The sequence below is a fragment of the Ptychodera flava genome, chromosome 15 (assembly GCF_041260155.1).
Source record: "Ptychodera flava strain L36383 chromosome 15, AS_Pfla_20210202, whole genome shotgun sequence".
Classification (NCBI taxonomy): Eukaryota; Metazoa; Hemichordata; class Enteropneusta; family Ptychoderidae; genus Ptychodera; species Ptychodera flava.
Window position 1 is genome coordinate 25,078,483 of NC_091942.1, and position 15,793 is coordinate 25,094,275.

The following is a 15,793-nucleotide window of genomic DNA, read 5'->3' on the forward strand; positions in this document are numbered from 1 at the left end:
TTCATGTGCTCAAATTTTTGCATGTATCAGTTGCACAATCAACAATTACTATATTGCCAATTTTCAGACCAATGCCGAGGAGGAGGTTGTCCTGCCAATCAGTATCTCTATACTGGGTTTGCATTGCTACAGAGTTCACTAGATTATGTCATAACATCTGTAAGTACAGTAATCGCAGTGTTTATTAATTTCTTATCGTATTTAATATTGTTCACACATGCTGTCTATTTTCCTAGCCAATAATATTTCCTAATACACTGCTTTTCTGTGTTGCTCTCTCAGTCATCTTAAATTCCTCCCACAATCTTTCCTTAATGAAATAGCTGTAACTGTGTAAAATCACATTTCATAATTGACATTGTTTCATTGAAAACTTGCACACTGTCATACTTATTTTAAGTAGAATGTTGAAATGTGATGTGATAGCCTTACTGACACACGCACTTGTTTACAATATGCAAATTTTTTGTTGACTAATGAATACTAAAATCCATTTGTCAGTGATGTTTGACATTATGCCTACACAGGCTTGCTTTGACCTAAGTGAAACACTCAGCACTTTGACAAGATCTTGAGAGTGGAACCGAGGAACTGTGGTTTACCAACAAAAGTATTTTAAAATGTAGTATTAGCTATCATGTGTCAGTAATTGAATGCTCCATTTGGAAGTCTTTATCTATTCATGAGGCACTTCATGACAATCAGTGTGCAAATCGCAATAGTGAGGAAGACAGTGAACAGGGAAATTGTGGGGTAAAATCTAAATAAAAACATGAAATAACTGAGTTTATATTACATGTATGAAATGCTTTACTTACAATGCAGTAAAAGTGGTGTATTATTAAAGAAATTCAATACATGGTGGTGACTTTTTATACAATTTAAGCCCTAAGGCTTTTATTTAGAATACATTATTCAAATTAACTTAGAAGTTACAACCAATGGAGAATAATAATTCTGCATCGTTTTCTCCCAATCAAAGAAGAGATTTATGACATCATCACATGTTTACACTGACCATGCATCTGTTACCGTTTATCTTTTCATGATTTGAATTTCATTTGGGGAAAATCCCCACATGATGTCATGTACATATAGGTCACCCAAGTCTCTCTACGCCTCACCTCTGGCACAGTACGGGACATTTTAATCAGTGATTTATGTTTTGTTCAAAGCAGTGAGATATGCTGAAATATAGATTTGTCAAAGCCATGTCGCGTCTTTCAGGTACCAAGTTAGTACTGAATAAAGAAGTTCTTAAAATTACTGAAAATTATTCCAATAAAATTTCCATAAGTTATGTCCAGAAATGCTGAGAGTAGTAGTTCTCTAAAAATCGACATTTTAGTATGATTTTGTAATGGAAATAACAAAGATAATTTCAAAAATGGGAGAAAATAAGGTCTGCGTGATCTCATATCTGTGAAATTAGCAGTGTTTATGGCAGCCATTTCAGTGTCAAATATATGTTGGTTTTTTTTTCAGCTGTTTTGCACTCAAAGTGAAAAGTATAGTTGGTAAAAAATTATTTTTTAGTAAAGGGAGCCAAAGCTGATCATAATTTTCAAGGTGAGTATTATGAGTTACAAGCTAATCATACAGTTTGTTTTCTCCCATCCTTGAAGATTAAGTACCCAAACTCTTCCACGCCCATGCCTCATATATCTGTGCAAATGATGGGCAAGGACCAATACAAAGGATCTACAACCACAGCCCAGGCTCTGAATGCCATCTACCTTGTCTTTGCCTTTGCCCCATTCTTGGCGTTTGTGCTGATATTCATCGTCGCCGAGAAAGAGAAGAAGATCACGGAAGGCCTGAAAATGATGGGGATGAAAGATTTGGCTCACTGGTAGGTGCTTAACCCGTACACCCCCATTTTTTCTGTAAATTGGTCCATAATCACCATTGATAACAATGGGTTTGGGCTAAACCATTGTGATGAAAGGGTTGACCGGTTCAATGCCAAATACTTGTTTAGCCCAATTGGTTTCTGTGGCACGGCAGGATCTTCATTGAGTCAATGAAGAGTTGAAGTTAACCGAACCCTTTGAGTGTCAAAGTCAATTTTTGTGGCCTTTTATTTCCCAATTAATTTTTTCGAATTTTTGCCAAAATTTTGATAAAAAACTGTAGTGTACAAAATGTTATGTCCATTTGGTCCAAAATTATCAAAAATATTACAGAAAAATTCATAGAAATTGGTAAAATGTTGCACTGAAATTTTGGCAGGAAAAATGACAACACTCAAAGAGGTACGCACTTGCTGCAAAGTGGAGCTTTTGTTGTGTCAAGTTGAAATATTTTGTTTGTTTTTGGCACCAAAGTGATGTAAAATTGTCAGATTATTTTTCTGTAAAGAAATGAAATTTGCCCACAGAAGACAGAAGTGGTAATTTATCAACTAGCAGTCATCTACTGTACAACTATCAACATATTCTTGGACCAGTGCAATCTTCTTTGTACTATAAGGTTTGTTTGACCAGTAGATTTGAAGTTTTACGTCACCAAGCCAATATATGGGTACTAGGTTGTCAGAATTTGCATATCACTGGCATACTCATGTTTTACTGTGATTCTGCTGTCAGTAAAATCTCTGTTCCTAACAGACACACTATGATCTGGTCTCACCCATTGACGTGAAAAGCTGACTCTTTTAGAGTTTTGTTCTGCATTTTCAGGTTGTCGTGGGTACTCACATACTTGATGATGATGATTGTCACCTGTGCCTGTTGTGCATTGATAGCCTGGGGAATGAAAGTCTTTCCAAATTCCAACGTGTTCCTGATTTTTCTGATGTTTTTACTGTACGGAATGTCATGTGAGTTTTCATTTTTGCCAAGTTTTTTTCTGATATATTTGTGTTCTTATTTCAGTGCGATTTTTTTGTCTCATTTTTCGCCCCAACCAAGTAGTGAGTAGTGAAATAAATTTTATTTTTGTGAACATCTCATCATGATTGTTGAAGTTAAAAGATATAAGCTTTTCCAGAAACATTCTCTGAGGGAGCTTTCGGTCATTCTCTTTCAAAGTCAAGAATGAAAATAAGGGGTCACTGCAAATTTGGTACAATTAATACAAATCAACTGAAATTTACTGATATTTAAAAATCAATATGGCCGACCCTATATGTATGTCATCTCCATGGGGAAATATTAAATATGCAATTGACAGCTTTCAAAACTTCATTCACTTCAAAACCTGTTCATCCAAATTCCCCATACTCACAGTTAGTTTTAGCCATATTATTGTGGTGAAACTCTTTAACAATAGAAAGCAGTGCATTGTAATAAGCAAAATGTTTTACTTCTCCCGATAAAAAGTACAGAAATTCACAGGTACTTTTGTGTCGTAATAAACTGACCTTGTGCTTTCCCCATTAAATGATTTGCAAGTCAGCACTAACAGAGATCAGAATGATTCAGTTATTGCTTTCTGTGAATACTGTGTTTCCTGAAAAACAACAAACAAACATACATGTTTTTAGCTCCCATAGCCATATGTATATATGGCAATGGAAGCTATTCTCATAGGCTAGGGAACTGTCTGTATGTATGTTTGTCTGTATGTCTGTATGTCTGTCCGTCAACATCAAAACTCCAAAACCGCTGCACATTTCATCTTGATATTTGGTGTGTACATGGATGATGGGCTGTAGATGAGATTTTGTTCAAATGAAGTTGTCATTGCCAAAAATATGCAAATTAAGTGAAAAAATGTCAATACAGTCAAAATTGAAAAACTCAATAACCACTGAGCAGATTACATGAAAAATTAGCATGTAAGTACTTTGGGCTGACCTGAAATGATTGTGCACATCTTGGGTCAGTATCTTGGACTTGCTATTTTTCATGATTTTTTTGTAATTTTCTCCCATTTTTGGTCAAAAAATCTTCTTCTCTGAAACCACAAGTCGGATTGATTTGAAACTTGGTATGGAAGTGCATAGGAGTGACCTTTCCCAAATTTGGGCAAATCGAGGTGTAATTTGCATATTTTTTGTTTACACGTTCATAGACTGCCATGTATAAGGCAGATCTCCATAGACTCCCATGTATAAGGCCACGAAAAATAAAAATTTAGTTTCTCATCGTATTCATATTGCAAAAAGGATGCAGTGACAAAATTTTTAGTCCCCACAGATGAAGTCCAGTGGGCTTATAGATTGGGTCACGTCCGTCTGTTTGTCCATCCGTGAGTCCATCCGTTCACACAGATATCTCGGATATTTTGACAAAATGTCATGTGACTTCAATGACCTTTGACCTCAAATATACATATTTGTCCATAACTCAGTAGCCACAAGTGTTACCACCCTTCATATATGGTATGATGGGACACCTTATGACGCCAAATATTGTACCTCATTAATTATGTGCATGTCTAATTTTGAGCGAGCCAATAGAGCCAGAGGTCTGATTTTTGGTATATAGGAATAACTTAGCAATACAATTGTTTTGACAAAATGTCACGTGACCTCGGTGACCTTTGACCTCAAATATACATATTTATCCAAAACTCAGTAACCACAAGTGCTGCACCCTTCATTTATGGTATGATGGGACACCTTATGATGCCACATATTGTACCTCAATAATTATGCACATGTCTAATTTTGAGCGAGCCAATAGAGCTAGAGGTCTGATTTTCGGTATATAGGGATAACTTAGCAATACAATTTTTTTGACAAAATGTCACGTGACCTCGGTGACCTTTGACCTCAAATATACATATTTGTCCATAACTCAGTAACCACAAGTGCAACACCCTTCATATGTGGTATGATTGGACACCTTATGACACCACATACTGTACCTCATTAATTATGCACATATCTCATTCTGAGCAAGCCAATAGAGCTGGATGTCTGATTTTTGGTATATAGGGATAACTATAGGAGAGAAATTTTTTGAGCAAATGTCATGTGACCTCGATGACCTTTTACCTAAAATATATGTTTATGTCAATAAATAAGTAACCACAAGTGCTATGTCCTTTGTATTTAGTAGGATGGGAGACCTTATGACAACACAAGCTTTACCTCATTATTTATGAACACATCTAATTCTGGGCAAGTGAATAGAGCTAGAGGTCTGATTTTTTGGCATATAGGGATTAATTAGCAATATAATTCTTTTTTTCAAAATGTCATGTCACATCTTGTACCTCATTTATTATGCGCATATGTATTTCTTGGCTGGCCAATACTGCTAGAGGTCTGATCTTTTTTCCCCGATTTAGAACCATAACTTAGACATGCCTCATGTGTTTCAAATTGGGAACAACGACATAGACCTATGTGCCCATATACACTCCAGTGATACTTCTTAATGACCACATTTCCCTGCCCCATCAAGACTTATACTCCTATTACAAGTGGGGACTATGTCATTGTCAATGACTTGTTGAGTTAAGGGTTGTATCACAGTATTCGATTTTTCTAATTCTGTATTTTCTCCATTTTATGTTCTGAATAAATACATTAAACATATTTCGCTGTCTCCAGTACATTACTATTTTCACTTCATGCACTGTATCCCTTTCACACATGTTCAAGTATCTGACCAGAGAACAAACACTAGATAGTCCAGGATGGGAGCTACAGTGTCATTGACGCTATTTTTTATATTCTTTTACAATTATTTCAGTGATAACTGCAGCCTTCATGTTGACGCCTTTCTTCGACAAGGCCTTGAGTGCTGGTGCTTTTGGTGGCCTCATAACATTGGTGATATCGTTGCTGTATCTGCCGATAGCCCTGACGGATCAAGTTCCCATCGAATTGCAATGGATTCTATCTTTCTTAACACCCTTTGCAATGACGCTTGCTGTTGACAGGGTAATGCATAGATTTCTCTCTTTGTCAAAATGCGGACTGTGTAACATAAAATCCTGCTGTGTTGGAAGCAGAGCGTCCTCTAATTGATAATTTTTTAAAAACTTTTTTGAGCCAATTTTGAACTGTATATCTCTGTGGCAGCCCTGTGCTTGTACATGTCAATTAAAAATGTTTTCTTTTATCAAGAAGAAACTCTGTTCAGTCAGTGGCACATCATCAGTTTGGCTCAGAGGGCATTCTTGTTTGAAGATTAACTACGTACAGTACTTCCATGTATCTCTACACTCTTCCAGTGATTGCCAATATTATAAAGCATTGTAATTTAATAAGCCAGACAGCTCTCTTTTGCAAACAGAAGTACCTTCATTTTTATACTGCCATAATGTTATTTACAGATGGAATTAAAAACAGCATATCACTGTGTGCTTTTATCGCCAATCGAGGTCTGCTTTTGGTTTGCCCATGTGGATGAGAATGTATGGTTAAAATACCATGTAGGCAAAATTAGGGATAGCAGAATAATTAGCAGTGGGAGGTGGGGGTGATGAGTGGGGGGTTCTTGGGACATGCAATGTCTTGTGAAAAGTGTATATATATGTCTTTGTACTGTACTGTCAATAAAAATTAAAGACCGCTAACATAAGAACTGTACAACATTTACATTTTAAAGTAGTTTGTGCCTGGAAAATGAAAGACTTTAACTTTTGCTCAAACTTTCCTCAAGCAAACCTTAAACCATTCTCTTTCAAAATCAAGAATAAAAGTTGGGGTCGTTCAGATTTTGATACTAGAGAAACAAATTACCTAATATTTCTGATATTTGAGATCAAAATGGCCACCATCACTTTGTTATCTTTAAGGAGGAAAGTAAAATTCCAGATTTTCACAAAATTAGGCTCTGTTTACGCTCTAACTTAGCTTCAAAATTATCTCCCATGAGTGGTAGACCAAAAATATATTGTAAAAGTATCAGAGTCTGAATATCTGTCCTCAAGGCGCATTCTACCTCAAGAAGGTTGCTACCTTACACTTTTGTGACACAATACAAGCCCAGGAAAACTAGCAATCAGAAGAAGAAGCAAGTTAGATCAATTAAAAATGAGATAAGGTGGCTTGCACTAGTAAGATATTTCAGTACCATGATTTCCTCGGCCTGACAGTGACAACAGGAAGTTCTTTTCAGAAATGTTGACAGTTAAAATGAAAGCTAACTTCTCCTTATATTCCTCGTATTTTTGCTTCAGGTGACTCTACTAGAAGCTGGGTTTGGTTCAGAGGGTATACAGTTTCACAACATGTGGGTTGGAGACTTCCCCTTTGCAGCATGTCTCATTATGTTGTCTGTGGACATTGTGTTGTACCAGCTACTGGCCATATACTTCGACAACGTCGTGCCAGGTAAGTCATCATGCTCCACAAAGAAGGGCCAGGGAATGTTTAATTAACATCTTTGGGAAGTAATGGTTATTTAAACACTAAGGGGCCAACCCTTTGACCCTCCCACACCCACCCTCTCCACCCCCACTACCAATGTAGAACAATCCAGCTGTTTCCATTATGACAACTAGACTGTTACATGTATGCCGTACCTTGGCATTGGAAATGGGGTGAGCAGGGTATAAATCGTCAAAGCTTGTATGTAATGTATGTATGCAAAAGTTTTGTCAAGCCAAATTTAAAGTTATATACAACTCATAGACATAGGATATTTCATGTTTTGACCGTATGAAATTACATATTTGTACAAAAACTCCAGCATTTATTTTCCATAACAAAGCCAGTAAACCATCTCAACCTGGCAAAGGTGTGATTTTCACAAATCAACAATGTCTGTGATCAAAAGTTGAAAGGCCCTTTACATGTACATGTACCTTCATTTTCATCAGTTTTGAATTTACGTTGTTTCTGTACATACTGACAGTTTTGTCTCATTTCTAATAATTAAACAGAAAATGTCATGAAACGGATGAGAAATACTCAGTAGAATAATAACCTTGCATTGTTTCCTTCTCTGGCAGATTTCATTTTGAAAAATTTAACAAGATATGAAAAAAGGAAAGGTTGGGTAGCTAGGGGTTACGTATACTTCAGCAAAAGACACTTTTGCAGCCTTGGTCCAAATTCTGATGAATTTAAATGACATAAAGCACCATAGAAAGTCCAATGTATTTTCAAAATGGCAGCCACCCCCTCTCTCTTTATTTAGTCAGTCTAGTAGCAATTAACTTTGTTGAACAACACAGATGTGAACCTGTATTTGTAATACGTCTGTGTTCACAATAGCTATTACTCGTGTGACCTTACAACCACCTAAGTATATTTGCTTGTACCAATCTACCTGTCTGGCTGGGAGTCAGTCACACAAAATAGCATGCTATATTCCCCGAACTTCATGGCATATTGATACAGTAACTTGATTTCAGAAAAAAGTACGCATTTCCACTCATGGAAGAAAAGATAGATATATTGAATACCACACACACAAGGTTTTGACATACTGTGTAAGTCGTAGGAATGGTCTGTTTAGTAGAATGCGTTGCTTTGGATTTAACATCCACTGAATTTCACAAAATAGTCCCCAATAACTACATGCAGGACCCTATGGGCTGAGAAAACCGGTGCATTTCTGCCTAATGCCTTCGTACTGGAAATGTGGGAACAAAAGTAACCAAGTGAAATCCGGAGCCTACGAAAGTGATCAAACCGCAAGCCACATTCCCGGATTTAATCAGCCCATCAACGGAGACAGAGAAGACATTGAACCGGTTCCACCAGGAGTACAATCCCGAGACGGAATCAGGTATAATTATTGTTCAACAAGAATACTGGATTCTGAAAAATATTTAAAATGTTATATCACCAGATGTTTTGTTGTCACAGGAAAAATACAAATGACAGTGTATGTTAGCCACTACAGTGTCATAAGGTCAAATAAAGTGTTTATTTGATCCTTATAAGGGATTAACCATCCTTTCATACAAAGCGCCAGTCTGCTACAGTAGCTGTTGAATGCACACAAAAGTTACATAAGAATCATGTGAGCCTCACCCAGTAGTCATTAAATGGTGTTGAGTGAAGTCAGTTTGTAGTTTGTTTGCAGTTGACTATCATGGGAACCACATTCGCTGTACAAATATTAACTGTTTAGGTCACATTTTGTTAGGGAAAAAAAGGTGTTTGCAACCAATATCACATGCTTTTTGTTCAGCGAGCAAATACACAGTCTGGTCCAGTGCCTTATGTATTTGCTCAGAGAAGGCAGAATCCTTAGTGTGCTGTGCATGTTTTGACAGTGACACATTAGGGAGGGGGTGTGGTTATGACCTTGCTGTAGTATAAGGGGAGGGGTTGTGCAATTATAGGATGTGTTACAGACTAGGGGTGGGGGGGAGTTGGATGTCATGGAGAACACTTACAGATCTAGTTGATGCTCATCATTGCAAATTTATTCCATCGTCAGGATAAGAGATCTGGTGAAAATTTTCAAAGGAACAAAGAAAGGCAAAAATGTCCGTGCTGTTGATGGTAAGTACAAATAATTTTATTGTAAATTTGCTGCTATACACGTACACACACCGTACATGAACAGTAAATCCAGACGTGTCTCTGTAGATTACAATATACCCTCCAACAGTATCATAATTGTGTTAGGTATGATTTTGCTTTCAGTAGCTATTTTCATGTGTGTATGTTTACAGTTCTTCAAATTTTCTGTACAGGTCCCTTATCAATTTTATATAGATGTATTTTTACACTATTCATTTTGCTAGTATATGATTTTATGTAGGCCAGCGTTGAAAGAGTTCCAATAGAATTTTGCAACGTAAAGTTTTCAAAAACAGACATGCAAAGTGCATATTCATTTTTGCCGAGGATTTTATTAATCCTGCTGAAAGCTTCATCCGTCATCCTTCTAAATATTTCGGAAGTAAGGTAAAGTTCATCCATGTTTGCTTTTTAAAGGTATCTCGATGGAAATTTATGAGGGTGAGATAACATGTCTGCTTGGTCACAACGGTGCGGGAAAGACCACGCTGATCAACGCCCTCACTGGCATGCTGCCCCCAACCAACGGTGGTGCAACCATCTATGGATATGATGTAACGGATCCCAACGACTTGGCTCAGTTACGTACTATGACCGGAGTGTGCCCCCAGCAGGACATTGTGTTCGATCAGCTGTCACCAAGGGAGCATTTGAAAGTACTTGCCGGGTTGAAGGGAATTCCGGATGAGGATATGGAAGCGGAGGTGAGATATTTGAGCTGTTCATCCCGGCCCAGTTCCACACTTTAGACTGAAAGATGCGTTGCTTGATGGCGCTCTCCGTGCTCCCCTCTGTAAGAGAGGGAGCAATAGGGAGCACCCTGGAGCAATGGATCTTTCAGTCTCGTCCACACTCAACATTGATTTAAAACAATGGGTTTGGGCCAAACCATGGTAGAATAGGGTTCATTCAAATTTGTTAAACCCTCTGGACTCCCATTACAACATACACGTATACACACACATGCATGTACACCCACTGATGCAAATATACTGTTGCATTACTTGTTGTGGTCATTATCTTGTGTATGTGCACTGTTAGTCTAACAATGTTACATTTTGAAATTTTTGTAACGATCAATTGTCATGACTTTGTATTTTTCAATTTATCATGAAGATTTTCCTCATTCAGCAACAGGTATTAAAAATAATGGCAAATGCCTGATTAAATTTCCTAGTGACATTGCCTCAAAAGGCTGAGGACATATCCCTGACTGTCCCTCGGCTGTGATATGTAATGTCAGAATCGAAAATGAATGTGAATCAGAATGCTAAGCGAAAAGGAAATATGTAACTATGGATATGTGAATACACATATTTGTAGACTGATATACACAGAATGAGCTGCCAACATATTCTTGTGAAATTCGATTTCTTTTAAGTATTCCCTCTTTCTTCACCCACAACAGGTAGAGAAGGTCCTCCACGACATTGACCTTCACAAGTCTGCCATGACACCAGCTGAGAAGCTGAGTGGTGGACAGAAGAGGAAATTGTGTGTTGGCATGGCGTTGATTGGTGATCCAAAGGTGAGAGCACATTGCATGTGTGCTTTCAAAACAAAATCCAGATAGGCTTCTTAGGAAGGGGAGAACATAAAATATTGTATTCAATCAGATTTTTGCTTATTTTGAAAAAGGAAATATTGATAAAAGCATATGATAAATTTTTGTTGTTATTTTAGGAGAAGCAGAATTTTTGCGATAAAAGATTTTGTAAATCAAAATTAAAGCAAACAAGCAACTTAATGAAAATCTGTCATATGTAGAAAACACGTCATGCATTAATGGCGCAATAAAGGTAGTAAAATTTTGTCATATCAAAACTCATTTTGAAAGTTTCTTGTAATGCTACAGACTTACAGATTGATTTGTTTTAGTTCACCAACAAAAGCGGTGTGGAATCTCATGAGATACTAAAATTGATGATGTCTCTGTAGGTTTTATTTCTGGATGAACCTTCAAGTGGAATGGATCCATACTCCAGACGCCAACTGTGGAGTCTCCTGAAGAAAACCAGAGAAGGCAGAGTTATCGTACTCACTACGCATTTCATGGACGAGGCTGACATTCTGGCCGGTATGTATGAATACATTTGTGCGTCATACCGTATAGTCCTGATATGCTTCAATGATTAGCTTCACAGTTTATATAATTCATCTGTATTCCATGTTATTCATGTAATGGCACCAATCAAAATTGTAGGTCTGTAACTTAATGTGGTATCATGCCTGCAACGTAGGCTGCTACCAACATAAAAGTAATTTAGGAAAGTCTCATAAAAAATTTCTCACACAAAATATGATTTGGAAATGTTAATGGTAGAACTGTGGTGGATGTTATATGTAGAAGATTTGTGAAGGCCTGCTCTTAATTGTGTGTCTCAGAAACAAACATGTAACTTCAAAAAATCGTCACTGTTTCATGACAATTATGATGTCCATGCTTTTTATCGATAAACTGTGACACATATTTCCCAAAATTTTCGATTTTATTTCAGACCGTAAAGCAATCATAGCAAAAGGCACTCTCAGATGTTATGGTTCCTCACTGTTCTTGAAGAACAGATTTGGTATCGGTTACCATCTCGGGTAAAGTATTATTTTTGCTATCAAGGTAGAAAACACCTCACGCACAGATATTTGGACTCTCAAACTTTTACAATATCTTTTTGGGCTAAAATGTGTAGGTAATTATTTTAGGGCTCATGGAATAAATAAAGTGCTCACCTGCTTATTTTTGTGAACATTGAAAATAGTATTTTCCTCCAATTAGTTAACAATGGGAAGGCCATTTTGAATTTCAAGTGATGGTAATTCTATCGGGTAATTTTCCTCTCACACCAAATTTTTCATGTTGACCCCATATTTTTATTCATGGAAAATGGAAATGGTTTAAAGTTTTCTTTCAGGACAATTCGAGCAAAAGTTTTAAGTCTTTCATTTTTGAGGCGTTAACAGCCTTTAATATCCAGGCAGTGTTAATGACACTCACATTCAGATAGCTCATATTTGTTCTGCCAGTTTTGCGACATTTTTTAAGTCAAATTTGCTCTCGATTAGAGCATATTACACTTTTTATTTGGGTGAAATGAGACTGAAGTACCCAGTATGTACTCAGCCATATTACAATTTGATACTGTCCTAGGTGGTGAGCTTTTATTCATTACCCTGAAAAGCACCTTCAGCTTGTCAAACTTCCTCTTGATGTATCAGAACCAGCGTTCTCCAAGTGTTCTACTTTTGATAGAGTTAGGCAAAGGGACAAAATTTTAGAAGTTTTTCAATGCCATGTTCAACATACATTATATTTTTCTCTATCATTTGAAATTTTGTCACTGGCAATAAATGTGCAGTTTCAATGTGTTCTATGTTTTTCATATCATTTCAAGTATTTCTTTATGAAATTTAGGAGTTTTTGAGAATGCCTATAGCCTGGGTATGGTGTGCTATCTGCCCTAATAGAATAGTCCTGAGGCCAAAATCAGAAGATATTGCTACATGTTTCATGAGACTTTCACAACATCACTCAAACTATCATCATAACTGCACAGTAATTCTTGAGCTCTGGATGTATATTTTATCACCAAAAAAAAAAATCCATAAACAAAGTGAGAATTTTTTTATCCCATTTAGAATGGTGGTTGAACACAGAGACAAGGCGGAACAGATCACAGAGTTTGTCAAGTCCAAAGTTTCGGGTGCTGAACTTGGTAGATCATACGGCATGGAACTCACCTTCACTTTGCCGCTGGAAGACGTGAGCATGTTTGCCGGTAAGTGAGCTTTTGCAGAAAAGTAGGCCTTGAGATTCTGGTGGCAGGGATGTACCTGTATGTTGCATTACATGTATGAATGAAGGAAAAAGTCTAATTCCAGTGTGTTTTTTTGCCAAGTATTTAGAAATACTGTCAGGTACAATTTGACACAAAAGCTATACTGTTTTGACATCATCACGCTGTGTTCTCTTACAAGTTAAAATAATACCCATAATTTCAAGACATAAATTTACTATTTGACAGCTATTAGAAATTCAAAATGTGAGAAATGTTACTTTGCGCAGTTTTGCAGAATTTAGCCTTCAAGGATATTTGAGCTTGGATAGTACATGCAGTAGCAATATGCTTTACCGAAGAGCCTGTCACTGACCCCCTAAGGTATTGTTCAGTTGTAATGTGGCTCATTATTGTCCGGGTACTGGGCTCTTCAGAGTTGCATTACATTTAGTGTATTATTATAAAGAAAGATGTCGTCATTTAAAAATCACCTTCAGGTCTGTTCTCTGCCCTGGAGGCATCTGATGATAACAGCTCCCAAACCAAGGCCAAGGCCATGGGAATTCAGTCGTATGGTGTTTCCATGACAACCTTGGAGGAGGTGTTCCTGAAACTTGGCGAGGAGACAGAGCAAGATGATGCTTTGGAGGGCGAGGGAGATGATGAGGATACAGCCCTGCTCAACAGGCATGATAAAACTGGTGAGGAAGTGCATTTATGACTAGCACAGTTTCAGCTCTAGAGGGCACAATTGATAATGAGCAAAGTTTTACCAAATGCTGAAGTTATATTTGAACTTGTAAGCAATGCACTGATCATCAAATTCCCAAGTTGATATTTCATTGCAAGGTCTCACCTGATAATTTTTGTACTCACAATCATGGTGCAGCATATTTATGTGTACAAACGTATGAATAAAACTATACCTTTACAGTTAATCTCAAAATGCTAAGGGGAAAAATTTGAGAGAAAGTACCAATGCATCTGACCTTCAGCACATATGCATGAATTTTAATGAAAATTTTATCATTTGCTCTGGTGTTATCGCAAGTAAGTGTCTATATTAACTAAATCAGGGTCTGTGATAATATTTGAGTTGTCCTTGACCTCAGCATTGTGTGCTTGATCAACTTTACATGGACGTGTCACTTTCTTGTGTACGTAGCCGTAGAAGACATGTTTCCTCAAAGAAACGTTGAATATTCATTTTAATTAAATCCGAACCTAGACAATCTGTGTTGAAACATCGCTGAAAAAGCAAATAACAACTTTAACCTGTTCACCATCTAATTCCCTGTAAACAGGCCTGGTAACACTCACTTATAACAACGGGTTAAGGTGAAATCATATTGGTGAAAGCTAGAAGTAAAATTTTCTATTTTATATCAAAACATGGTTACCAAACAATTTGAGATAAATCATCAAAAAGTGTGTATCTTTTGTTCACATTTTCAAGGTATAAATGAACACAAAGCTCATATTGATGATGCGAAAGGCGGCCATGTCAATCCTGCAAGTGAGTATAACAAGTACATCTGATGAAGGAGACTGTTGTCTCCGAAAGATAATGTCATACTAAAAAAGTTGATCTACAGTGTGCTACCCTCAACAATATTCACAAGGTTTAGTCAAGATCAACACGGTTCTATTGAAACTTTATAAATTGTCAAGAAATGGAGTTGCACCATATGTCTTGCACCCGCTTCTAGATATATGTACCAGGTTGTGCGCTATTTTAGGTTGATGAAAATTTGCATTTGGTGATAAGTTGCATATCTGAGCAAATCTCTGACACCCTCGGCATAAATGAATCACTTAATGAAGAAACACTGAAGATTGATTAATCAGATGCTTGAGTCAGTCAGTGTCACCATACCATACATGCAACTCTCGTCATCTTTTATCGTTTCTTTGTGGGAGACAGCTTTTTGTTTTCTCTCTCCCTGTTCTGTGGAATTTAAACTGCAATTGCTGTTTTGATATGGCTCTGCTACCAGTCAGAGAATTTCAACGTTGTTCAGTAGATTGTAGCCAATGTTATTGGTTGTTCTAGGACTGCTATCTGGTACGTTCATCAGTACAATGATTGTGGTAACCCTTTTTGTCATGCACACGTCATCCTTACAAAGCAAAAATTCTTTTCTCAATTTCCTAAATGTAAACCTGAAGAGACTTCCCGAAGGCCAGGTAATGTTGATACGTGTACATATTCTGTGTATACATGTTTGTAGTCATACATGTATATTCTTCCCGGACCCTGTCTGATATTTCCACTTTTTCCAGTTGTGTTCCCAGTATTTCCCTGCAGTCTCCACACAAACCTACAGTTTTGTACACTCATACTTTCTCACTGTTTGAAGCATGCTGTTTGATGGTGTAGCTCATTAACTATTGTCAACCATTTCGATGTTCATCTTCTTATTTTCTGAAAAAATCCCCACAAGATTTTCACAGATGTTGAGCCAATCACCTTCCAATGATAACCAAATGTAAAGATGGCAGTATGTCCACTTTCTTTTCTTGTCCATTCTTGTCAGTTGGGCATCACACTGCATTAACTGCAATACACTGTAGATGTTGCTTGTCAATTTGTCTATATCTTGTAAGGATTGCTTTGATTGATATCACAAGTGAG

General features: G+C 37.1%; 1 protein-coding gene across 3 annotated transcripts in view; it reads left to right on the plus strand.

Annotated features, from left to right (window-relative positions):
- The window catches only part of LOC139151650 (cholesterol transporter ABCA5-like), a 48,901-nt gene that overhangs the window by 13,192 nt on the left and 19,916 nt on the right, over positions 1-15,793 (plus strand). For 2 of the 3 annotated variants that reach the window (XM_070724583.1, XM_070724584.1), the window contains exons 3-16: positions 68-159; positions 1,626-1,852; positions 2,682-2,821; positions 5,649-5,839; positions 7,084-7,237; positions 8,435-8,639; positions 9,300-9,364; positions 9,803-10,089; positions 10,794-10,913; positions 11,324-11,462; positions 11,884-11,974; positions 13,019-13,158; positions 13,656-13,859; positions 14,615-14,674. In XM_070724583.1, the coding sequence (XP_070580684.1) occupies positions 68-159; positions 1,626-1,852; positions 2,682-2,821; positions 5,649-5,839; positions 7,084-7,237; positions 8,435-8,639; positions 9,300-9,364; positions 9,803-10,089; positions 10,794-10,913; positions 11,324-11,462; positions 11,884-11,974; positions 13,019-13,158; positions 13,656-13,859; positions 14,615-14,674 (2,115 nt within the window). Of the gene's footprint in view, positions 1-67; positions 160-1,625; positions 1,853-2,681; positions 2,822-5,648; positions 5,840-7,083; positions 7,238-8,434; positions 8,640-9,299; positions 9,365-9,802; positions 10,090-10,793; positions 10,914-11,323; positions 11,463-11,883; positions 11,975-13,018; positions 13,159-13,655; positions 13,860-14,614; positions 14,675-15,327; positions 15,346-15,793 lie in introns of all 3 variants that reach the window. The other variant, XM_070724582.1, reaches the window with a different exon arrangement.